Source organism: Mustelus asterias, chromosome 19 (genome assembly GCF_964213995.1).
Source record: "Mustelus asterias chromosome 19, sMusAst1.hap1.1, whole genome shotgun sequence".
NCBI lineage: Eukaryota > Metazoa > Chordata > Chondrichthyes > Carcharhiniformes > Triakidae > Mustelus > Mustelus asterias.
In genome coordinates this window covers 10,275,366-10,301,923 of record NC_135819.1, presented here as the reverse complement: position 1 = coordinate 10,301,923, position 26,558 = coordinate 10,275,366, and the positions used below count along the sequence as shown (strand labels likewise).

At 48.5% G+C, this 26,558-nt stretch overlaps 1 protein-coding gene across 1 annotated transcript; it reads right to left on the bottom strand.

Annotated features, from left to right (window-relative positions):
- Positions 1 to 5,495: 5,495 nt before the first annotated feature.
- Positions 5,496 to 12,081, bottom strand: LOC144507530 (uncharacterized). The gene is made up of 2 exons (XM_078234664.1): positions 11,974 to 12,081; positions 5,496 to 7,459 (listed from the first exon to the last, which is right to left on the bottom strand). Exon 2 carries the CDS (start codon positions 7,175 to 7,177, stop codon positions 5,642 to 5,644), a length of 1,536 nt encoding a protein of 511 aa, XP_078090790.1. The 5' UTR covers positions 7,178 to 7,459; positions 11,974 to 12,081; the 3' UTR covers positions 5,496 to 5,641.
- Positions 12,082 to 26,558: the final 14,477 nt, after the last annotated feature.

Genomic DNA, 26,558 nt, shown 5'->3' with positions numbered 1-26,558 from the left:
GCTCTGACGTGGTGGGAAGCAGTTGTATTTGTTATCTTTTTGGGGATTGGGCCTGGCCGTGGCGGATTAACCATTAGGCTGAGTAGGCTTAAGCCTAGGGGCCCGGAAGGGAGGGGGGGCCTGAGAGCAAAACACATCACTAACTGTCCAGGTGAGCATTCATTTTCAACACTGAAGAGGATCAAAATCTATTTGCGCTCAACAATGAGCGATAAGAAACTTAGTCACTGGCACTCATGCACATTGAATCAGACATGCTTCGATCTGTTGATTTACATGCTGTTATCGACACCTTTGCAAACCAAAAACCACGGAAGCTTTTTAAAGTACAAATGTAAAGAAAATGAAAAATAAATGAATAAAAGAGCTGTAATTGATTCATATAACTTTATGATATTATACATGTAGTACATTATATATAGTACAACGATATAAATTATCTAACGTCACTTTATTCTATTCAACAAAGGGTGGGGCAAGAGGCAGGGGGCAAGGTAAGGGGGCCTTACTAAAGCTCAGCCTAGGGCTCTAGATGGTAGTTAATCCGCCACTGGGGCCTGGGTGAGATTATGTTTGGCGCAGACTCGATGGGCCAAATGGCCTCCTTCTGCACTGCAGGATTCTATGGATTCTATGAATGTACTCCAGGGGCCGGCTTCCTGGTGACACCTGGAACCAGAAAGAGGAATCGGCAATTGTATGACCAGCCTTCAGTCAAGACTGAGGCAAGGTCATGATACATACAACAGGCTGACTCTCAGAGCACTTGAACCAATCCATTAATGATTCTGTAAATGTATCTCCAACTGGAAAAATGCCTATGTCCAAAATATCTGCTAATGGACATCTTCAGACTGTACAACAGGCCATTCGGCCCGGCATACCTGTGATGGTCAGTTGGTCCCACCCTTCTCATCTTTCTGGGTTCAATTCCAGCCTTGGGTCACTGTCTGTGTGGAGTCTGTACGTTCTCCCCGTGTCTGTGTGGGTTTCCTCCGGGTGCTCCGGTTTCCTCCCACAGTCCAAAGACGTGCGGGTTCGGTGGATTGGCCATGCTGAATTGCCCCTTAGTGTCAGGGGTTATGGGGATAGGGCCTGGGTGGGATTGTTGTCAGTACAGGCTCGATGGGCCGAATGACCTCCATCTGTGCTGTGGGGATTCTGTGATTCTGAAAATGTATTTGTGGAAGCCTTTCTTTAAATACCAGTTTCCTTCGCTCTGTTAGGGATGTGAATTTTGCAATAATATAGACAAAGCTGTAACAATGTGCTTCTACCTTGGGTCTCTGGATTACCAGTCCAGTGACAATACCACTTTGTCACTCCCTCCCAAGGACTAGAATGAAGTGAACACGTAGTCAAATGCTTGAAAGTTTTATTAAAAGTTAAATGATACATACACTCCTGGCCAAAATAATGAGATGACAAATGATGCTCTGTTGTAGAAGATACGGACATTACAGTCGGGTGGGTTCAACTCCACAGGTGGTTCCTTTCTTAATCTTCCATCTCACCTGGCAAAAGACCTCCTCGAAGACCTTGCTCTTGATTCCACATCTGGTATTATTCACTCTCACACATACACAACACTTCAAGATTTTCATTCACAGGTTGTGGATGCCATGGAGAGGCGATGGCCTAGTGGTGTTATCTATTCATCCAGAAACTCAGCTAATGTTCTGGGGACCCGGGTTCGAATCCCACCACAGCAGGTGGTGGAATTTGAATTTAATAAAAACTTATCTGGAATTAAGAATCTACTGATGACCATGAAACCATTGTCGATTGTCGGATAAACCCATCTGGTTCACTCATGTCCCTTAAGGGAAGGAAATCTGCTGCCCTTACCCGGTCTGGCCTACATGTGGCTCCAGAGCCACAGCAATGTGGTTGGCTCTCAACTCCCTCTGAAATGGCCGAGAGAGACACTCAGTTCAAGGGAAACTAGGGATGGGTAAGGAATGTTGGCCCAGCCAGCGATGCCCATGTCCCATGAAGGAATGATAAAAGAAGGCCCAACATTTGTTGACCGTCCCTAATGGGGTCTGCTCAAATACAACTGAGTGGCTTGCTGGGCAGTTTCAGGCAAGTACTGAAGTGAACCACATTGCTCTGGGTCTGGAGTCACATGTAGTCCAGACAGTGTGAGGACGGCAGATTTCCTTCCCTCATGGGACATTAGTGAACCAGATGAGTTGTTGCAACAAGCCAGTAGTTTCACCATTGCTGAGACTTGTCCAGATTTCTTTATTTTAATTAAATTTACTCCCTTCCTCCCCTTCCCCGCCCACCCCCACCAGCTTCCATGGTGGGATTACACCTCGTAACCCAGTCATTATTCCAAACCCCAAGGTTACTAACCCAGCAACATAACCCCCGCACTTCCGCATCATTCTGCTGACTGGCTTTGCAAGGTGACCTTGGGATGTGACATAAAGTATCTCATCTATTGTACAGAAAAGCTTAAACATATAGATCGATCCAGCAGAAAGTTAGGGCCAAGACTATTTTACATGACAATTACAGATATTGCCTGTCAGCTATGTTTTTGTAGGTTTTCGTAATTCTAATATTTAAGTACACAACTAGAACTTCATGAGTGATTCTTCAATGTTGCATGAATTTATTAACTGTTCCCTGGTAGAGAAGGTTAGCACACAGTCGGTAACCATGTCACTTTACCACTTATTCACACCTACCCGTAACTTGGTTTGGGAACGGCGTATGGGGAACAAGGGGAAAGGACAAAATCATTTTCATGATGGAGAACCATAGAATCCCGACAGTGCAGAAAGAGGCCATCCGGCCCATCGAGTCTGAACCGACTCCCCAAAGGAGCATCACATCACTCCCTCCAGCCTATCCCCATAGCCCCATTTAGCATTTAGCATGGCCAATCCACCTAACCTGCAGACCTCTGGACACTAAGGGACAATTCACCATGGCCAATCCACCTAATCTGCACACCTTTAGACACGAAAGAACAATTTAGCATAGCCAATCCACCTAACCTGCACATCTTTGGACACTAAGGGGTAATTTAGCATGGCCAATCCACCTAACCTGCACATCTTTGGACACTAAGGGGTAATTTAGCATGACCAATCCACCTAACCTGCACATCTTTAGACACTAAGGGACACTTTAGCATGACCAATCTACCTAGCCTGCATATCTTTTGACACTAAGGGACAATTTAGCGTGGCCAATCCACCTAACCTGCACATCATGGGACACTAAGGGACAATTTAGCATGGCCAATCCACCTAACCTGCACATCTTTGGACATTAAGGGGTAATTTAGAATGGCCAATCCACCTAACCTGCACACCTTTGGACACTAAGGGACAATTGAGCATGGCCAATGCATCTAACCCGCACATCTTTGGACACTAAGGGGCAATTTAGCATGGTTAATCCACCTAACCTGCACATCTTTGGACACTAAGGAACAATTTAGCATGGCTAATCCACCTAACCTGAACATCTTTAGACACTAAAGGACAATTTAGCATGGCCAATCTGATTTGATTTATTGTCACATGCATTAGTATACAGTGAAAAGTATTGTTTCTTGCACGCTAAATAGATAAAACATACCGTATATAGGGAAGGAAATGAGAGAGTGCAGAATGTAGTGTCACAGTCATAGTTAGGGTGTAGAGAAAGATCAGCTTAATGCGAGGTAGGTCCATTCAAAAGTCTGACAGCAGCAGGGAAGAATCTGTTCTTGAGTCAGTTGGTACGTGACCTCAGACTTTTGTATCTTTTTCCTGATGGAAGAAGATGGAAGAGAGAATGTCCGGGGTGTGTGGGGTCCTTAATTATGCTGGCTGTTTTTCCGAAGCAGCGGGAAGTGTAGACGGAGTCAAAGAATGGGAGACTGGTTTGCGTAATGGACTGGACTTCATTCATGACCCTTTATAGTTTATTGTGATTTTGGATAGAGCAGGAGCCATACCAAGCTGTGATACAACCAGAAAGAATGCTTTCTATGGTGCATCTGTAGAAGTTGGTGAGAGTCGTAGCTCACATGCCAAATTTCCTTCATCTCCTGACAAAGTTGAGGCGTTGGTGGGCTTTCTTAACTATAGTGTCGACATGGGGGGACCAGGACAGGTTGTTGGTGATCTGGACACCCAAAACCTTGAAGCTCTCGACCCTTTCTACTTCGTCCCCGTTGATGTAGACAGGGGCATGTTCTCCACTACGCTTCCTGAAGTTGATGACAATCTCCTTCATTTTGTTGACATTGAGGGAGAGATTATTGTTGCCGCACCAGTTCACCAGATTCTCTATCTCATTCCTGTACTCTGTCTCATCATTGTTTGAGATCCGACTCACAACGGTGGTGTCATCAGCAAACTTGAAAATCGAATTGGCGGGGAATTTGGCCACACAGTCATAGGTGTATAAGGAGTATAATAGGGGGCTGAGAACACAGTCTGGTGGGGAACCAGTGTTGAGGATGATTGTGGAGGAGGTGTTGTTGCCTATCCTTACTGATTGTGGTCTGTGAGTTCGGACGTTCAGGATCCAGTCACAGAGGGAGGAGCCCAGGCCCAGGCCACAGAGGTTGGAGATGAGCCTCGTAGGAATAATGGTGTTAAAGGCTGGGCTGTAGTCTATAAATAGAAGTCTAACAAAAGTGTCTTTGTTTTCTAGGGTTGAGTGTAGAATGAGGGAGATGGCGTCTACTGTGGACCTGTTGCGGCGGTAGGCGAACTGTAGTGGATCCAGGTAGTCCGGGAGGCTGGAATTGGTTTGTGCCATGATTAACCTTTTGAAGCACTTCATAATGATGGATGTCAGAGCCACCGGACGATAACCATTAAGGCAGGCTGCCTGGCTTTTCTTTGGTACCAGGATGATGGTCATCTTTTCTTTTGTTTATTCATTCATGGGACATGGGCATTTCTGGCTGGTCAACATTTGTTGCCCATCCCTAGTTACGCAAGGCAGTTGAGAGTCAACCACATTGCTGTGGCTCTGGAGTCACATGTAGGCCAGACCGGGTAAGGACGGCAGATTTCCTTCCCTAAAGGAGATTAGTGAACCAGATGGGTTTTTCCGACAATCGTCAATGGTTTCATGGTCATCAGTAGATTCTTAATTCCAGATATTCTTTCTTGAATTCAAATTCCATCATCTGCCGTGGCGGGATTCGAACCCGTATCCCCAGAACATTAGCTGAGTTTCTGGATTAATAGTCTGGCGATAATACCACTTTCCCAGGCGGAAAGTTCCGGATTTCCATGTTTAGCTGCACATGGGTGGACTGCTAGCCAAGTTACTCCATAATGACATGGGAGCACTGATGGCCTCATCACATGTCCATTGGAAGATCCGGGAGATTGTGTTGATGATGTTGGTACATTTTTCTCACATTCTCACCCAGGTACGGGAGCTTGCTGAAAGGTTTGCTTGTATAATCGGTGTTCAACTCACGTGAAAATCTGTCATGTTGCTCTGAGCTATAACTGAAAAATTTTTTTGGTTAATTGGTGGTGTTATTGGAAGCATTAGACAATGTTTTCCTTTAAGTTTTGTCCTGGTTTGCAATCACACTGCATCCCCAAAACCACTTTCGTACGTAATGTGTAAGTAAGTATCTCAGTAGCTCAGGAGGGACTCCATCTACCTATTCTTCCTCCGCCACTATTATCTGATCATCCCCTGGTGCTGTTGGCTCCTGATCCTCGGTTTCTGACATTCCTCCCTCACACTGTTGTTCCGGACTGGTGGTGCTGACATCTGTGCTCCCCCCAGGTGCTGTTGTTGGTGGTCCCATGGCCGGTGTGGGTTTGACTAGATTGCCTAGACTGGGCTCTCGCTCTTCTGCATATCCAGCTGCTTCCGCCACTTGCACATCTTGAGAGGGTCCACCGCCATTCGAGGATGCCTGTTCCTCAGCATCCCCTGTGGGCAGTTTTTCAGTTGGATTATCCCCCGTGCCGACTGGAGACCCACCTACTTTCTCCGCTAATGGTCCTGTTTCTGCGCCCTGATTTTGCTCTAAAGCCTCGAGGCATTCCGTAAGATTTCCCAAGCAGGGTGGAGCACTGGCTGGTGGAGTAGCTAGACCTTCTTCAGAACCCTTGGCTGGTGTTTCTAGAATTTCAACACCTTTGGTTTGGATTTGTAAATCTGCATCGTCCACTGTTTGTAAGCCAGTCTCGGCTGTTTCCGACAGTGCTTCTTGTCCAGTTTCGACATCCGTTGTTGGCTCTTGATCCTGACACATGTGTGCCTCATCCGCACCATCCATGCCGTCTTGCGTTTCCTTAAGCAGTGTGTCACCTCCACCTGATTTGCCATTGCTCGTCACCATGGAGCCATTATCCATAACCGTGCATGTGGATAACTCCGTCTGCCCTGCCACGACTGCAACCTCTGCGCCGCAGTCTTCCGGCCTGTCACCTCTGTGTCCACTGACCGGAGTCTCCTTGGTGTTATCAGACTGTTCCTTGAAGTCAGGCTCAGCCGCGATGGTGACCCAAAGACCTGCCTCGCCTCCTGAACCGGTTTGACCCTCCTCTGCGTTCCCCACGGCCCCGGACCCTTCTTCATCAGCCGTGCACGGTGCCGGGGAATCTTGATCCTTGAATCCCTGCACGTCTTCTCCCCTTGTGCCTTCCGGGGCGGCGGAAAGTCCGATGTCCTTCACCGCTGTCAACACGTCAATCTCCTCGCGGCCTCCTGATTCTTGTAACTGATTTTGAGCATCTGCGACAGATTTACTTTGATTTTCATGTTCCCCACTTGGATTTTGCTCTGATAGGCCCGCGTTAAGTTCAACATTAGGGCCGTCTATCGCCTCTCGCAGGTTTTCTTCAAGTTCCTTCGCCGTATCTGCTGAGAGAGTCAATCCAGATCCCACATCTTCATTCCTTTCTTCTAGACCCCATTCTCCTTTGCCCATCACACCTTTGTTTCCTTCAGTCATTCGTCCTTCGATAGCAATCTCACCGCCGTCCACTTCTTCCTGCTGCATCTCCGTAGCCATTGTCTCCCCGGCTCCCTCTTTCTCTTCAAGTATTTCCTCATTTATTTTGAGTTCTGTGACTTGCTCTTCATCTGGGGCATCCGGAATTTCATCCTCGGCAGCGGATGTTTCGATTTCAAGTTCTTCAGATTCCTGTCTGGTCATTTCCTTGACATCTTCTATCTCCGCCATGTCTCTTGGATTTGTTAGGAGGAAGCCAACCGTATAAACTGTCCACAAATGTTTTGTGATCGGGTTTCTCAATCTCCACAAATTTAGTCTGTCCTTTCTTTGGAACCTCCTGGGGCCTTGGTGCTTTTGAGAAGGAAGTGTCTCTGTTTGAGGCTTCTATCACCTTCCTTTGCCTCGGTGTCAAACGCTCTGACAACACCCCGTGAAGCGCGTTGGAAGGTTCTGGTTCATTCCCGGTGCTGTTCGAATGCAAGTTGTTGTTGGTATCCTTTGGAGAAATTTCTGCTTAAACACAAACAGGAAGGATTAAGACGGTTGCATTCAAAAAGTCAAATAAATTTCCTTGCTCAGGAATGCAAACGCTACCTTGAAACTCAGGCTATCCTCGTGTTCACACAAAATTTCTTTTCTACTCATTCGTGGGACATGGGCATCGCGAGCTGGGCCAGCATTTATTGCCCATCCCTAGTTGCCCAGTGTCAACCACATTGCTGTGGCTCTGGAGTCACATGTAGGCCAGACCGGGTAAGGACGGCAGATTTCCTTCCCTAAAGGACATTAGTGAACCAGGTGGGTTTTTCCGACAATGGTTTCATGGTCATCAGTAGATTCTTAATTCCCAGATCTTTTTTTAAAAATTGGATTCAAATTCCACCATCTGCTGTGGTGGGATTCTGAACCCAGGTCCCCAGAACATTAGCTGAGTTTCTGGGTTAATAGTCTAGCGATAATACCACTAGGCCATCGCTTCTCTTTAGTGAAACATACTTTTTGGGTCAGGTTTCCAAACTTTAGCCCTGCCATTCCAACTGAATCTTCACAGTCTTACGGCCGTGGCGTTACCTGTGTCTCAGGGTGGAACTTTCCCACAATAACGTGAGCATCAGCCAGTCTGTGCTTCACAAGTTTGTTAGACACGTGTAAGTGTGAATCTAGAGTTAAGTTTGGCTCTGAACGCTGAGCCTTTATCCTGGCTCTGGGTTCAGACTTAGAGGGCGGGATTTTTCGGCCACATTCACCCCGAAACCGGAAAATCCCACCCGGGTTCACGGGATCTTTCCATGGTCCGCCCCTCGCCAACTGCGATTCCCTTGGCGAGATCGGAAAATTCGCCCCAGAATCATAGAATCCCTACAGAAGGAGGCCGTTCGGCCAAGCGAGCCTACACCAACAACAATCTCACCCCGGCCCTCTCCCCGTAACCCCACATATTTACCCTGCAAATCTCCCTGACACGAAGGGGCAATTTAGCATGGCCAATCCACCGAACCTGCACATCTTGGGACATTAAGGGACAATTTAGCACGGCCAATCCGCCTAACCTGCACATCTTGGGACATTAAGGGACAATTTAGCACGGCCAATCCACCTAACCTGCACATCTTTGGACACTAAGGGGCAATTTAGCACGGCCAATCCGCCTAACCTGCACATCTTGGGACATTAAGGGACAATTTAGCACGGCTAATCCACCTAACCTGCACATTTTGGGACATTAAGGGGCAATTTAGCATGGCCAATCCACCTAACCTGCACACCTTGGGACACTATGAGGCAATCCAGCATGGCCAATCCACCTAACCTACACATTTTGGGATACAATGGAACAATTTAGCAAGGCCAATCCACCTAACCTGCACATCTTTGGACACTAAGGGACAATTTAGCATGGCCAATCCGCCTAACCTGCACATCTTTGGACACTAAGGGACAATTTAGCATGGCCAATCCGCCTAACCTGCACATCTTTGGACACTAAGGGACAATTTAGCATGGACAATCCCCCTAACCTGCACATCCTGGGACATTAAGGGACAATTTAGCATGGCCAATCCACCTAACCTGCACATTTTGGGATACTAAGGGGCAATTTAGCGTGACCAATCCACCTAACCTGCACATCTTGGGACGCTATGAGGCAATCCAGCATGGCCAATCCACCTAACTTGCACAACTTGGGACACAATGGAACAATTTAGCATGGCCAATCCACCTAACCAGCAAACCTTTGGACAGTGGGAAGAAGCGGGAGCACCTGGAGGAAACCCACGCAGACACAGGAAGAAAGTGCAGACTCCACACAGACAGTCTTCGAGGGTGGGAATTGAACCCGGGTCCCTGGCACTGTGAGGCAGCAGTGCTAACCACTGTGCCACTGTGCCAGCCCCTAACTTCATTTACATCATTGCAGTAAGATCTGTAGGAAGCCTTTGCCCCCTGCGGTTAAAACGTAAATGTAATTCCAACACAGGATCATTGTTATCGGAATGGGCTGGTCACTTGCACCTTACTAGGGCAGGATTCCCCGATCTCTTCCCTTCCAGCCCTGATGCCAGGGAGAACAGATAATTTGGCGCTCAGTCAAAGCTCCATTCACCGCAGCGGGACCGGAGAATCCCAGCTGCGGACGAGGTTGGAGGTTTCCGGCGACTGAGGTTTGACAACAAGGTCTCAGAAATAACAGGTAAATAAAATGCTTAATAATCTTGGGAACTGAATTTGCCAAAACGCAGCATGATTTATGAGCTTTGTTTGATTGCATTCGAAGTGTAGAATGTCACCCGTGACTCTAAACCCTGATGTAATCGTGGACCTGGAAGTGAAGTCCAATAAATTAAGTTCAAGCCTTTGCAAAAATTAAATGATGAATTTATTTCTTAACCAGGTGTGAAGATAATTTATGACCTGGAGTGAAATTGCCCTCTAATGAAAATAGAATATGCAATTTCTCCTAGAATGCTAACAAAACTGCAGCAGTTTTCAGACAAACATTCCCCAACTTGTGGTTCTAACAGTTTATCCATTACAGGAGATGAACTTTGCAGCACAATGGGTCTTCCAAAGCAACATATTGGGTGGCACAGTGGTTAGCACTGCTGCCTCACAGCGCCAGGGACCTGGGTTCGATTCCCGGCTTGGGTCACTATCTGTGCGAAGTCTGCACGTTCGCCCCGTGTTTGCGTGTGTTTCCTCCGGGTGCTCCAGCTTCCTCCGGATGAATCATGGAATCCCTACAGGGCAGGAGGAGGCCATTCGACCCATCGAGTCTACACCTACCGCAATACCACCCAAGCCCGATTCCCGTAACCCCACATATTTACTCTGCTATTCCCCCTGACACTAGGGTCAATTTACCACGGCCAATCAACCTTAACCCACACGTCTTTGGACTGTGGGAGGAATCCGGAGCACCTGGAGGAAACCCACGCAGACACGGGGAGAACGTGCAAACTCCAACACAGACAGTGACCCAAGCCGGGAATTGAACCCGGGTCCCTGGCGCTGTGAGGTAGCAGTGCGAACCACTGTGCCACCGTGCCAATGGGCGCTCCAGTTTCCTCCCACAGTCTGAAAGACGTGCTGGTTTAGGTGCATTGGCCGTGCTAAATTCTCCCTCAGTGTACCCGAACAGGCGCCAGAATGTGGCGACTAGGGGATTTTCACAGTAGCTTCATTGCGGTGTTAATGTAAGCTGACTTGTGACACTAATAAATAAACTTTAAATGAATAAACATTGTGCGGAATGCTTTTGAAATGTAACAAGGGAATTGTGGTAGAACCAGACAGCAGAAGAGGAGGCCATTGGGCCCATTGTACCTGTGCAAGCTCTTCGAAAAAGCCATCTAATTAAACCCTGTCCTTTGCCTTAGAACATTGCAACTTTTATTTTCCCTTGCCAGGTACTTATTCAATTCTCCTTGCAAAATAAAGATTAAATCTGCTCCCACTATTCCCTGGGGCAGTGTTTTGAATATCTTAAAGTTTATTTATTAGTGTCACAAGTAGGTTTACATTAACACTGCGATGAAGTTACTGTGAAAATCCCCTAGTCGCCACACTCCGGCGCCTGTTCGGGTACACTGAGGGAGAATTTAGCACAGCCAATGCACCCTAACCAGCACGTCTTTCAGACTGTGGGAGGAATACCTCCGATCGAGGTACATAAAATTTTAAAAGGGATTGATAAAGCAAATATAGACCAAGTGTTTCCCCTTATGGGGCAATCTGGAACAAGAGGTCACAGGTATAGGTTGAGAGGCAGTAGATTTAAAACTGAGATGAGGAGGAATCATAGAATCCCTGACGTGGAGATGCCGGCGTTGGACTGGGGTAAACACAGTAAGAAGTCTCACAACACCAGGTTAAAGTCCAACAGGTTTATTTGATAGCACAAGTTTTCGGAGCGCTGCTCCTTCATCAGGCGAGTGGAGAGGTAGAGAGGCATCTTTGTCTATATATGCCCTGTTTGTGAACCTACCTCTCCACTCACCTGATGAAGGAGCAGCGCTCCGAAAGCTCGTGCTACCAAATAAACCTGTTGGACTTTAACCTGGTGTTGTGAGACTTCTTACGTAGAATCCCTGCAGTGCAGAAGGGGGCCATTCGGCCCATCGAGTCTGCAACGACCACAATCTCACCCAGGCCTTATTCCCGTAATCCCTCATATTTACCCTGCTAATCCCCCTGACACTATGAATAACTTAGCGTGGCCATCCCACCTAACCCGCACATCTTTGTACTGTGGGAGGAAATTGGGGCACCCCAGAGGAAACCGGAGCACCCGGAGGAAACCCACGCAGACCCGGGTAGAATGTGCAAACTCCACACAGACAGTGACCCAAGCCGGGAATCAAACCTGGGTCCCTGTCGTTGTGAGGCAGCGGCGCTAACCATTGTGCCGCCGTGCCGCCTTTGACGATTTCACTGTGGGAAAAAAAAATACTTGTTTCCTTTCGAGCAACACAGTTATTTAATCTCAAAAAGCACACAGAAGCCATTAAGAAGTCACGAATTACCCGGTACAAGTCTCCTCGTGAAGTTTCAAGGGGTCCACTCCGCTCGGAACAGTGTTAATCTCTTAGCTTCTGAGTCGCAAGTGTTGAAAGATGTTGGTAGGCATTGAGTCATATATAGGCAACATATGCTGGCTGGCTGAGCTGGGGATTGTCTGAAGAAAGATAGTCAATATTTCAGTTATTACAGCGTAGCTGAGATCCCACTGAAGGCGCGATGAGGACTGTCTGCTGCCTGTTTACAGTTGAGCACAGGAAACTACATGGTTCCAAATAACAAGAGCAATTTTCTAAGGGGGCTGCTGTGAGACTGGCAAAGCAGCCTGGCAGAGGGCTCTACTTGAGACAACTGCAAGCTTTCATGGCATGTCAATAAGTTGAAATGAAAAGGTTCTTTCATAACCGAGAGCCTGGAGTTATCACTCAGCTAGTTTGGGATAAATAAGTACAGACTAAACTGAAAGGTCTGCAAAATTCTGAGAGGCGTAGACAGCGTAGATAGTCAGAGGGTTTTTCCCCAGGGTGGAAGTGTCGATTACAAGGGGGGAGCACAGGTTCAAGGTGAGAGGGGGCAAGTTTAAGGGAGATGTACGGGGGAAGGTTTTTCACGCAGGGAGTGGTGGGTGCCTGGAACGCGCTGCCAGAGGAGGTGGTGGGAGCAGGCACATCAGTAACATTTAAGAGACATCTGGATGAATAGGAAGGGAATAGAGGGATACGGATGGGCAGAAGGTTTTTTTTAGTTTAGTTAGGGCATCATGATCGGCACGGGCTTGGAGGGCCGAAGGGTCTGTTCCTGTGCTGTACTTTTCTTTGTTCTAAAGTTTAAAGTTTATTTATTAGTGTCACAAGTAGGCTGACATCAACACTGCAATGAAGTTACTGTGAAAATCCCCTAGTCGCCACACTCCTAGCGCCTGTTCGGGTAACACTGAGGGAGAATCTTGCACGGCCAATGCGCCCCAACCAGCACGTCTTTTGGACTGTGGGAGGAAACTGGAGCACTCGGAGGAAACCCACGCAGACACGGGGGGAGAAGGTGCAGACTCCGCACAGACAGTGACCCAAGCCGGGAATCGAACCCGGGTCCCTGGCGCTGTGAGGCAGCAGTGCTAACCCACTGTGCCACCGTGCTGCCAAATGAATGGCGGAGTAGGCTCGATGGGCTGAATGGCCAACACCTGCTTCTAGTTTCTATGTTTCTAACCCTCAAAACCTTAACTTGTTCTAATCTGACGGAGGCCTTTCCTGGGTTTTGTCGCACGCTCCCCACCCTTATTCAGAGCCTGGTCCTTTTGCCCCCTCAATATTGAAGATATATATTTTTTAAACATAAAAGGACACAGCTGTTTATGTTGAGAGCTTCTGTTGGAACTGCGGTTAGGAGCAGTTTAATCTACAATGTATTTTAAGGAGCAGGCAATGAGAGGACTCGATTCTCCCTTTCTCAAATGGTAAATAAACATGTTGTGCTTTTATGGTTGTCAATACCGTTTCCAGGGTGTCGCATCCTCTCTGCCAGCCATTTTATTTATAGCGTCAGCTCCCCTGAATGATTGTTCTGTGATCCTCTCGCATGCTCGGGATGTTAAAAGCCATGAATGTCAAAGTGGAACTCTGTGGCTGCTTTTCCAAACTCCGGGTTTGAATTCCAAAATGTCCTTACAAGTCAGTGTTCTTTCCGTCAAACGGGAGCAGTGTTCTAGGGCGCAAGAGGTGTGCCTGGTAAACAAACTAAAACTTGGCTCGGGTGAGGCAGTTCAGCAACACTGTTCAAAAGGAGGGGATATAATACGCTGACATGCAAAAGCAACTGAGAGGTACCTCTGAATCAACATGGGAACATAGGAACATAGATCGGGTGGAGTCTCAGAGGCTTTTTCCCTGGGTGGAAATGTCTGCTACGAGAGGACACAGATTTAAGGTGCTGGGGGTAGGTACAGGGGAGATGTTTGGGGTAAGTTTTTCACACAGAGGGTGGTGGGCGAGTGGAATCGGCTGCCGTCAGTGGTGGAGGAGGCGAACTCAATAGGGTCTTTTAAGAGACTCCTGGATGAGTACATGGAGCTTAATAGGATGGAGGGTTATAGGTAGGTCTAGAAGGTAGGGATGTGTTCGGCACAACTTGTGGGCCGAAGGGCCTGTTTGTGCTGTAGTTTTTCTATGTTTCTATGAATTAGGAGCAGATCTCAAACAATGACAAGACAGAGTACAGGAATGAGATAGAGAATCTGGTGAACTGGTGCGGCAACAATAATCTCTCCCTCAATGTCAACAAAACGAAGGAGATTGTCATCGACTTCAGGAAGCGTAGTGGAGAACATGCCCCTGTCTACATCAACGGGGATGAGGTAGAAAGGGTCGAGAGCTTCAAGTTTTTAGATGTCCAGATCACCAACAACCTGTCCTGGTCACCCCCCATGCCGACACTATAGTTAAGAAAGCCCACCAACGCCTCTACGTTCTCAGAAGACTAAGGAAATTTGGCATGTCAGCTACGACTCGCACCAGCTTTTACAGATGCACCATAGAAAGCATCCTTTCTGGTTGTTTCACAGCTTGGTATGGACTCCTGCTCTCCCCAAAATCGCAAGGAACTACAAAAGGTCGTGAATGTAGCCCAATCCATCATGCAAACCAGCCTCCCATCCATTGACTCTGTCTACGCTTCCTGCTGCCTCGGCAAAACAGCCAGCATAATTAAGAACTCCCCGAACATTCTCTCTTCCACCTTCTTCCGTCAGGAAAAAGATACAAAAGTCTGAGGTCACGTACCAAGCGACTCAAGAACAGCTTCTTCCCTGCTGCTGTCAGACTTTTGAATGGACCTACCTCGCACTAAGTTGATCTTTTTCTACACCCTAGCTATGACTGTGACACTACATTCTGCACGCTCTCATTTCCTTCTCAATGAACTTAGAAACTTAGAAACCCTACAGCACAGAAAGAGGCCATTCGGCCCATCGAGTCTGCACCGACCACAATCCCACCCAGGCCCTACCCCCATATCCCTACATATTTACCCACTAATCCCTCTAACCTACGCATCCCAGGACACTAAGGGCAATTTTAGCATGGCCAATCAACCTAACCCGCACATCTTTGGACTGTGGGAGGAAACCGGAGCACCTGGAGGAAACCCATGCAGACACGAGGAGAATGTGCAAACTCCACACGGACAGTGACCCAAGTCGGGAATCGAACCCAGATCCCTGGAGTTGTGAAGCAGCAGTGCTAACCATTGTGCTACCGTGCCGCCCGGTATGCTTTGTTTGTATAGTGCGCAAGAAACAATTCTTTTCACTGTATGTTAATACATGTGACAATAATAAATCAAATCAAATCAAAATCAAATCAAAAGTAGGCCATTCAGCCCTTCGAGCCTGCTCCGCCATTCAATCAGATCATGGCTGATCTCTCCCTGGTCTCAAATCCACCTCCCCACCTGTTTCCCACATCCCCATATCCCTTTATTTTATCAGAAATATATTTATCCTCTTCTTGAAACCATTCAATCATTCAGACTCCACCGCGCTATGGGGCAGCGAGTTCCATAAATTCACCCCCCTCTGCGAGAAGTAGTTCCTCCTCATCTCAGTTTTAAATCTACCGCCTCTCAAATAGTGGTTAGCACTGCTGCCTCTTAGCGCCAGGGACCCGGGTTCGATTCCGGCCTCGGGTCACTGTCTGTGTGGAGTCTGCACAGTAAGAAGTCTCGCAGCACCAGGTTAAAGTCCAACAGGTTTATTTGGAATCACGAGCTTTCGGAGCGCTGCTCCTTCATCAGGTGAGTGGAGAGGTAGGTTCACAAACACGGCATATATAGACAAAGACACCTCTCTACCTCTCCACTCACCTGATGAAGGGGCAACGCTCCGAAAGCTCATGATTCCAAATAAACCTGTTGGATTTTAATCTGGTTGTGAGATTTCTTACTACCCACCCCAGTCCAACGCCGGCATCTCCACATCATGTGTGGAGTTTGCACATTCTCGTGTCTGCGTGGGTTTCCCTCCAGGTGCTCTGGTTTCCTCCCACAGTCCAAAGATGTGTGGGTTAGGTAGATTGGCCATGCAAATTGCCCCTTAGTGTCAGGGGGATTAACAGGGTAAATATTTGAGTTTATGGGAATCGGGCCTGGGTGGGATTGCGGTCGGTGCAGGCTCGACCTTCTGCACTGTAGGGATTCTATGATTCTATGGTGCCTCCTCATCTCAGTTTTAAATCTACTGCCTCTCAACCTATACCTGTGACCTCTTGTTCTAGATTGCTCCATAAGAGGGTCTACAATTACTTTATCAATCCCTTTTAAAATTTTATATACCTCGATCAGATCCCCTCTCATCCTTCTAAACTCCAGTGAGTACAAGCCCAAACTGTTTAATCTCTCCGAGTACACCAACCCTTTCATCCCCGGAATCAATCTGGTGAACCTCCTCTGAACTGCCTCCAATGCCACAACATCCTTCCTCAAGTAAGGAGATCAAATATTAACACTGCTGTGTACGCTCCGTCGCTAAATTTGAAGAAAACCAGAGCTAGTGAGGTGTACCACATTTCCAAATGGAAGTCTGATTTCTCCTCTGTAGTGAGACGGCACGGTGGCACAGTGGTTAGCGCTGCTGCCTCACAGCGCCAGGGACCCGGGTTTGATTCCAGGCTCGGGTCACTGTCTGTGCGGAGTCTGCACGTTCTCCCCGTGTCCGCGTGGGTTTCCTCCGGGTGCTCCGGTTTCCTCCCACAGTCCAAAAGACGTGCTGGTTAGGGTGAGAGAAGATCAGATCGAGATATGTAAAATTTTAAAAGGGATTGATAAAGCCATTTGGCCCATCGGGTCTGCACCGACTCTCTGACAGAGTATCGTGCCCAGGCCCTCTCCCCCTCCCTATCCCCATAACCCCACACCATGGCCAATCCACCAAACCTGCACATCTTTGGACACTAAGGGACAATTTAGCATGGCCAATACACCTAACCTGCACATCTTTGGACACTAAAGGGCAATCCCCCTAACCTGCACATCTTTCGGACTGTGGGAGGCAACCAGAGCATCTGGAGAAAACCCATGCAGACATGGGGAGAACGTGCAGACTCCACACAGAGTCATCCGGGGCTGGAATCAAACCTGTGCTAAACTCTCCCACAGTATTAACCGAACAGGCGCCGGAGTGTGGCGACTCGGGAATTTTCACAGTAACTTCATTGCAGTGTTAATGTAAGCCTACTTGTGACTAATAAATCAACTTTAACTTCAGGCCACAATTGAGTCATTGTTAGGAGATTTGGCACTGAGTCTTTAGATAAGATTCAGAGGAAAGAAAGATAATTGTGGAATTGCTAGATTATCAGACAAGGACGATAGCCGGAGGGAGAAGTGATTTTCCAGCCTCTCCGCGGAGCAGTTTCCAGCAGTGGAAATGGCTCATCATTAGTTCAAAGGTTAAAGTTTATTTATTGGTGTCACAATTCCCAGAACATTAGCTGAATTTCTGGATTAAAAGTCTAGCGATAATACCACTGGGCCACGCCACCCGCGCCCCCCCGCCTCCCGCCCCCCCCCAACCCCCCTGCCACCCCTTAGTAAGTAAAGCAATTGTCAAGAAAAGGATTTGTGTCTGGTTTTGCGATACTCTTATCGTGCCCAGGCCCTCTGCCCCTCCCTATCCCCATAACCCCACACCATGGCCAATCCAACTAACCTACACATCTTTGGACACTAAAGGGCAATTTAGCATGGTCGATCCACCTAACCTACACATCTTTGAACACAAAGAGGCAATTTAGCATGGCCAATCCACCTAACCTGCACATCTTTGAACACAAAGAGGCAATTTAGCATGGCCAATCCACCTAACCTACACATCTTTGGACACTAAAGGGCAATTTAGCATGGTCGATCCACCTAACCTACACATCTTTGAACACAAAGAGGCAATTTAGCATGGTCGATCCACCTAACCTACAGATCTTTGAACACAAAGAGGCAATTTAGCATGGCCAATCCACCTAACCTACACATCTTTGGACACTAAAGGGCAATTTAGCATGGCCAATCCACCTAACCTACACATCTTTGAACACAAAGAGGCAATTTAGCATGGTCGATCCACCTAACCTACACATCTTTGGACACTAAGGGGCAATTTAGCATGGCCAATCCACCTAACCTGCACATCTTTGGACACTAAGGGGCAATTTAGCATGGCCAATCCACCTAACCTGCACATCTTTGGACACTAAGGGGCAATTTAGCATGGCCAATCCCCCTAACCTGCACGTCTTTCGGACTGTGGGAGGAAACCAGAGCACCCGGAGAAAACCCACGCAGACACGGGGAGAACGTGCAGACTCCACACAGAGTCATCCGGGGCTGGAATAAAACCTGGGTCCATGGCGCTATGAGGCAGCAGTGCTAACCACTGTGCCACCCTTGTGCTTTCTTATACACGGGTCCTGGTTAAGCAACACCTTGGTTTTAAAAATCTCTTCCTTGTTTCCAAGTCTCCCCATCCCCCATGGCCTCCTCCCCCTCAGCCCCCAGCCCGCTCTATCTCTGTGATCTCTCCCAGCCCCAGAGCCCTCCGAGACATCTTTGCTCCTCTATTTCTGGCATCTTGAGCGAGCGCCTCTGTTAATATGGCCTGCGTCTGAGAGAAGGCATGAGATATCTCACCCGAGGCTGGAATTGAACCCGGGTCCCTGACGCTGTGAGGCAGCAGTGCTAACCATTGTGCCACCGTGCTGCCCACAGGAAGGGCAGATCAAAGCTAGGTTTGACGCCACAAGGGATGCACAGGGAGTGTGCGAATCCCACTGTTTACCCAAAAGGGAGCACGTCCCGTGATAACAGTGACAGTTGCTGTACTGGGAAAGCTTACACCAGCTGGTCAGCTCCAACTCAACTTGCCCCTTTATCCTTTATAATAAGCACCCTTGTCTGGTCAATCATATGAAATGCAAACCACATGCCCATTGATTTTCCTAAACCCCGGCCCTTACAAAAAAGACCTTTGATTCCGACCAGTTTATTATTACAAAACAGACAGTCTGGACAAGACTTTGGATCAAAATAGCAAGAGCTGTTTGAGCGCAATCTCCAACTTATACACTGGAGTATGGCACCGAGTATAAAACCGGGGCGGCACGGTGGCACAGTGGTTAGCCCTGCTGCCTCACAGCGCCAGGGACCCAGGTTCGATTCCCAGCTTGGGTCACTGTCTGTGTGGAGTCTGCACGTTCTCCCCGCGTCTGCGTGGGTTTCCTCCGGGTGAATGTGGTTTCCTCCCACAGTCCGAAAGATGTGCTGGTTAGGGTGCATTGACCCGAATAGGCGCCGGAGTGTGGCGACTAGAAGAATTTCACAGTAACTTCATTGCAGTGTTAATGTAAGTCTTAATTGTGACACTAATAAATAAACTTTAGCTTGTTGAGATATTATGACCATCACCTTCCATGGGAAAACAGTAAGAAGTCTCACAACACCAGGTTAAAGTCCGATAGGTTTATTTGGTAGCACGAGCTTTTGGAGCGCTGCCCCTTCATCAGGTGAGTGGGCACCACGTTGTTCTCCCAAAATGGCGCTTTGTTCCGTCGGTTTTGGTGATGGAAACCCCAAGCAATGTTTTCCGTCTTGGCAAGAGAGACTGTGTGGCCTTCCGATTGGCTTCCACAGTCCAGAGACAGTGGAACGGGGAATTTTCCAGAATAAGCAGAATACCCAGGATACTGGAATCTGAAACGAGAAGATAGGATCCCGGGAAACCTCAACAAGGTCCGGCAGCATTCATCAGGAGAGGCAGCAGAGCTGGCGTTTAGGGTCCTTTTGCTCGGCATCAGAACCAGAGGGAGGGAGGGTGTGTTCGATATTAAAGTGCAACTGTGAGGGATTTCAACAAAATCTAGCAACTTTAAGAGCAAAATACAGATGGCCTGGTGTTTATTATTTATTTATTAGTGTCACAGTTGTCTTACATTAACACTGCAATGAAGCTACTGTGAAAATCCCCTAGTCACCACACTCCGGCCCCTGTTCGGGTACACTGAGGGAGAATTTAGCATGGCCAATGCACTTAAACAGCACATTTTTCGGACTGTGGGAGGAAACCGGAGCACCAAGAGTTTGTGTGGAGTTTGCATGTTCTCCCCGTGTCTGCGTGGGTTTCCAGCATGTGTTCTGGTTTCCTCCCACGGTCCAAAGATGTGCGGGTTAGGTTGATTGGCCATGTTAAATTGCTCCTTAGTGTTACGGGGATATCTGTGGGATTAGTCGGGTAAATATGTGGGGTTACGGGAATAGGACCTGGGTGGGATGGTTGTCCGTGTAGGCTCAATGGGCCAAATGGTCACCTGCTGCACTGTAGAGATTCTATGATTCACCTGGAGGAAACCCACGAAGACATGGGGAGAACGTGCAGACTCCACACAGACAGTGACCCGAGCCAGGAATCGAACCCGGGTCCCTGGCGCTGTGAGGCTAACCACTGTGCCACCGTGCCGACACTGGGATCCTAAAGCTACACAATATCCCTTACCTTGGAACTATAGAAAAGCTACAGCACAGAAGGAGGCCATTTGGCCCATCCTGTCCAATGCCAGCCTGTGGACACCCAAGTAACCATTCTAATCCCACCTTCCTGCACCCGGCCCATAGCCCTGTAGCTTACAGCGCTTAAGGTGCAGATCCAGGCACGTTTTAAAAGAGTTTAGGGTCTCTGCCTCCACCACCAACTCGGGCAGTGAATTCCAGACACCCACCACCCTCTGCGCAAAAAGGTTCTTCCTCACCTCCCCTCTGCACCCTATCAGATGAGATCGCAAAGAGAAATCTCTGAACTTGTGTGTCTGCTGTAAGGGCCTTGTGGATCTTACCCTTGGCAACTGACTCATTCATTGGCTCCACCCACCAGTCATCTGAGGACACGTCAGGCTTGGATGTGATGCCACCCAGGGTTGAATAGACAGCCTTGGCTCCCACGTGGAGAAAAAGGTGGAAGGAAAATGCCGCCTGTGGAATTGCAATCTGGGAAATAATTATTTTTTTATTCATGGGACATGGGCGTCGCTGGCTGGGCCAGCATTTATTGCCCATCCCTAATTGCCCTTGGAGGGCAGTTGAGAGTCAACCACATTGCTGTGGCTCTGGAGTCACATGTCGGCCAGACCGGGTAAGGACAGCAGATTTCCTTCCCTAAAGTTTAAAGTAAAGTGAGGTTTATTTATTAGAGTCACAAGTAGGCTTGCATTCACACTGCAATGAAGTTACTGTGAAAATCCCCTAGACACCACACTCCTGTTCGGGTACACTGAGGGAGGATTTAGCATGGTCAATCTACCCTAACCAGCACACCTTTGGACTGTGGGAGGAAACCGGATCACCCGGAGGAAACCCACGCAGACACAGGGAGAACGTGCAAACTCCACACAGACAGTGACCCAAGCCGGGAATTGAACAAAGGTCCCTGGCGCTATGAGGCGGCAGTGAATCATAGAATCCCTACAGTACAGAAGGAGGCCATTCGACCCATCGGGTCTGCACCAACCACAATCCCACCCAGGCCCTATCGCATAACCCCATCCATTTATCCTAGCTAGTCCGTCCCCCTGACACTAAGGGGCAATTTAGCACGGCCAGTCCACCTAACCCGCACATCTTTGGATTGTGGGAGGAAACCGGAGCACCCGGAGGAGACCCCACGCAGACACGGGGGAGAACGTGCAGACTCCGCACAGACAGTGGTCCAAGCCGGGAATCGAACCCGGGTCCCTGGCGCTGTGAGGCAGCAGCGCTAACCACTGTGCCAGTCTGTGACTGGGAGAGAAACAGATGCCTGTGGGACAGTACCTGGAAATAGGACAAGTCACATTGAAAGAGCGAGACAGCGGGGAGAAAACTGGAGGACATTACCCATTTAAAAGGACCGTGTGCTTCCAGTTCAATGTCTTTGGCCGTTCAAACCCAATCTATCACGATGATTTATGGGACTTTCTGAGTGTGAGTCGTCCAGTCGAGGTCATGAGAATTTCGCACATTGCTGCTTCTGGCAAAATAGTTCCTCTGCTGCTAAACGTGGCCAGATGTACTTAAAGGGGCAATGTCGATCGTGAAGCACTATCTTTGTACCAGCTCCTCACTCGGCTCCATCACTCACTGTCAGAGGACCACCCCCCCCTTCCTAACCCCTCACCTTTCAGAGATAATTATTGAAGGGGTTAAGAACATGCCACTTAGTCCTGAAGGGTGGGCCAGCATTTATTCCCCATCTCAGAAGATGCTTTTAAGAGTCAACCACATTGCTGTGGCTCTGGAGTCACATGTAGGCCAGACCTGGTAAGGACGGCAGATTTCCTTCCCTAAAGGACATTAGTGAACCTGCTGGGTTTTTCCCACAATCTTTGAAGCTTACTTATTTGTATCACAAGTCGGCTTACATTAACACCACAATGAAGTTACTGTGAAAATCCCCCAGTTGCCACACTCTGGTGCCTGTTCGGGTACACTGAGGGAGAATTTAGCATGGCCAATCCACCTAACCAGCACGTCCTTCAGACCGTGGGGTGAAACCGGAGCACCCGGAGGAAACCCACGCAGACACATAAGAACATAAGAACATAAGAAATAGGAGCAGGAGTAGGCCATCTAGCCCCTCGAGCCTGCCCCGCCATTCAATAAGATCATGGCTGATCTGAAGTGAATCAGTTCCACTTACCCGCCTGATCCCCATAACCCCTAATTCCCTTACCGATCAGGAACCCATCTATCCGTGATTTAAACATATTCAACGAGGTAGCCTCCACCACTTCAGTGGGCAGAGAATTCCAGAGATTCACCACCCTCTGAGAGAAGAAGTTCCTCCTCAACTCTGTCCTAAACTGACCCCCCTTTATTTTGAGGCTGTGCCCTCTAGTTCTAGTTTCCTTTCTAAGTGGAAAGAATCTCTCCGTCTCTACCCTATCCAGCCTCTTCATTATCTTATAGGTCTCTATAAGATCCCCCCTCAGCCTTCTAAATTCCAACGAATACAAACCCAATCTGCTCAGTCTCTCCTCATAGTCAACACTTCTCATCTCTGGTATCAACCTGGTGAACCTTCTCTGCACGCCCTCCAAGGCCAAGATATCCTTCCGTAAATAAGGGGACCAATACTGCACACAGTATTCCAGCTGCAGCCTCACCAATGCCCTGTAAAGATGCAGCAAGACTTCTCTGCTTTTATATTCTATCCCCCTTGCGATATAGGCCAACATCCCATTTGCCTTCTTGATCACCTGTTGCACCTGCAGACTGCAGACCTGCACCTGCAACTAAGACACGGGGGAAGAACGTGCAGACTCCACACAGACAGTGACCCAAGATGAGGATCGAACCCGGGTCCCTGGCGCTGGGAGACAGCAGTACTAATCACTGTGCCACCATGGTTTCATGGTCATCAGTAGATTCTTAATTCCAGATATTTTTTATTGAATTCAAATTCCACCATCTGCCGTGGTGGGATTCGAACCCGGGTCCCCAGAACATTAGTTGAGTTTCTGGAGTGACAATACCACTACGCCACCCCGGACGGAGTAAGATCCCACGAACCACAGTGATATAACGAGCAGGTAATCAGTTCTAGTGATGTCAACTCAGGGATAAACACCGACTGTTGGGGTAAGGTAGCGGCCAAAGCAAAAAAACCTGAAGGCGTTGAAAGCTTAATGAGTTGTGATTCAATTGTGATTCAAGTTGGGATGTATCAAACTCAGAGAGTCACAGAATACTACAGTGCAGTAGAGGCCCTTCAGCCCATCGAGTCTGCACCGACACATGACAGGCCCTGACCTGCCCACCTAATCCCACTTGCCAGCACTTGGCCCATAGCCCTGAATGTTATGATGTGCCAAGTGCTCATCCAGATACTTTTTAAAGGATGTGAGGCATCCCCGCCTCCACCACCCTCCCAGGCAGCGCATTCCAGACCCTCACCACCCTCTGGGTAAAAAGGTTTTTCCTCAAATCCCCCCTGAACTGCCCACCCCCTCACTTTTAACTTGTGTCCCCTCATGACTGACCCTTCAACTAAGGGGAACAGCTGCTCCCTATCCACTCTGCCCATGTCCCTCATAATCTTCAACGCCTCAGTCAGGTCACCCCCTCTGCTCCAGAGAAAACAACCCAAGCCTATCCAACCTCTCTTCATAACTCAATTCTTAACGGAGAAGTGAGCAGTGGAAAAGGATTGTCAGGATTTCTTTCATGTGAAAAATGAGTTATGAAAGTGGATCCCTGGTTGAATAGTTTTTCATTTAGCTGGTATTAACTGCCCGTCAGTGAGAGAGACACATCGATGTTTGTTTTTTTCTCACCATCCTCAAAACCTGGAAGAAATCTGGCCTCGGACAATCCACCTGACCCTCTCTTTGTTAATCTCCTGATTCCCATTGCCCATTCCTCCAACTCTCTGTTTCCAATACTCATTATTTTGGACCAGACCGCGCCACATTTAGCTTTGTCTCTGCGATGAGTGTGAGTCACCAGGGTTCATCTCCTTGGCAACCCTTCTCTTCCTTAGCTCCTTGAGCTGCAGCAAGGAGTGCTAAGGGACTGAGGATTATGAAGCTTGTTTCAGATGGTCGTCTTGTCATCGACCTCCACTCCCGGCTCAGCTCATGTCTATTCTACTCCTCTAACTTGGTGAGCGGAAAAATCATCTTCTCGACTCATGGAGAGAAAGACCTGGCTTTGTAGGCTGTCTACCCAAGCCTCAGGACGTTCCGGCCAGGGTACCTTCACCATGTGGACTGCAGCGGGTCAAGAAGGCAGCTCACCACCACCCTCATAGGGGCAATTAGGTGTAGAAGATCTACAGTACAGAAGGAGGCCATTCGGCCCATCGAGCCTGCACCGACTCTCCGACAGAGCATCCTACCCAGGCCCTATCCTCGTAACCTCACGTATTTACCCCACTAATCCCCCTAACCTACCCACATACACACAAACCTTTTTATCCTCTTTGAGGCTGGATGGTTGGAAGACTGATTGGCCAGGAGGAACATCACAGCCTTGGACCTCACGTTGCAACAGGGCCGGCGAGAGAGCAATCCGGAGCGGAGGGGGCGAGGGGGAGCCTTGGCTGATTTCTCCTGTACTTAGCCCAGGATGCCAAGTCCGATGGCAGCAGCCCCGCTGGAGGTCCGGGGGTGGGGGATTGGAGTGGGGGGTCAGATCATATCCTGGTGTAGCTTTGAGGTGCGCTTGCTGTCCTTGACAATCCTGCTGTGTGTCAGCGCTTGGCCAGCACTCTGGTTTCTCAGGCAGAAGCCCCACTCCAGATAACAAGATCCCAGTCCGACATCCCCCCCAGTGCAGTGCTGAGGTCATGCAGCACTGTCGCAAGTGCCTTATTTTGGATGAGATATGAAACCCAGGCCTCGTGTGCCCTCTCAGTTGAATGTAAAGGACCACATGGCAGTATTGCAAAGAACAGTGGGGTTCTCCCCAGACTGTAGAGGCTGGGTCGTTAAGTATATTCAAGGCTGAGACGGAAAGATTTTTAAATCAGTACAGAAATCGAGAGTTCTGAGGATAAGGCGGGAAAGCAGAGTTGAGGATTATCAGAGTTGAGGATTATCATCTCATTGAATGGTATAGCCATGGGTGGCACAGTGGTTAGCACTGCTGCCTCAGCGCCAGCGACCCGGGTTCGATTCCCTGCCTCGGGTCACTGTCTGTGTGGAGTTTGCACGTTCTCCCCGTGTCTGCGTGGGTTTCCTCCGGGTGCTCCGGTTTCCCCTCACAGTCCAAAAATGTGCAGGTTACGGGGATTAGCCATGCTAAATTGCCCCTTAGTGTCCAAAGATGTGCAGGTTAGGGGGATTGGCTATGCTAAATTGCCCCTTAGTGTCCAAAGATGTGTAGGTTAGGTGGATTGGCCGTGCTAAATTGCCCCTTAGTGTCCAAAGATGTGTAGGTTAGGTGGATTGGCCATGCTAAATTGCCCCTTAGTGTCCAAAGATGTGCAGGTTAGGTGGATTGGCCGTGCTAAATTGCCCCTTAGTGTCCAAAAATGGGCAGGTTATGTGGATTGGCCATGCTAAATTGTCCCTTAGTGTCCCAAGATGTGCAGGTTAGGTGGATTGGCCATGCTAAATGTGTGGAGTTACAGGGATAGAGCAGGGGAGAAGGCCTGGTAAGATGCTCTGTTGGACAGTCGGTGCAGAGCCGATGGGCCGAATGGCCTCTTCTGCACTGAAGGAATTCTATGATTTACAGTCTCTGACCACTTCAGTTCTATGATTTATCATTTACAGACAAGACACGATGGGCCAAATGGCCTGCTTCTGCTCCTAATGGTCATGTGTGCCCTGGCCAATACTTAAACGCCTTCACAAAAACAGATGATCTCATCAGATTGAGTGTCTATGGGAGCTTGCTATGCATAAATTGACTCGCACTTTGCAATGGTAACCATACGTCATTGGCTGTGAAGCACTTTGGGATGTCCTGAGAATGGCGCTATATAAATGCAACTCCATCTCTTTAATCTTCCACTCAAAATGCAAGCTGTTCACTTATTGAGATCCGGTTCCCAAAGAAAGGCACAGACAAAGTA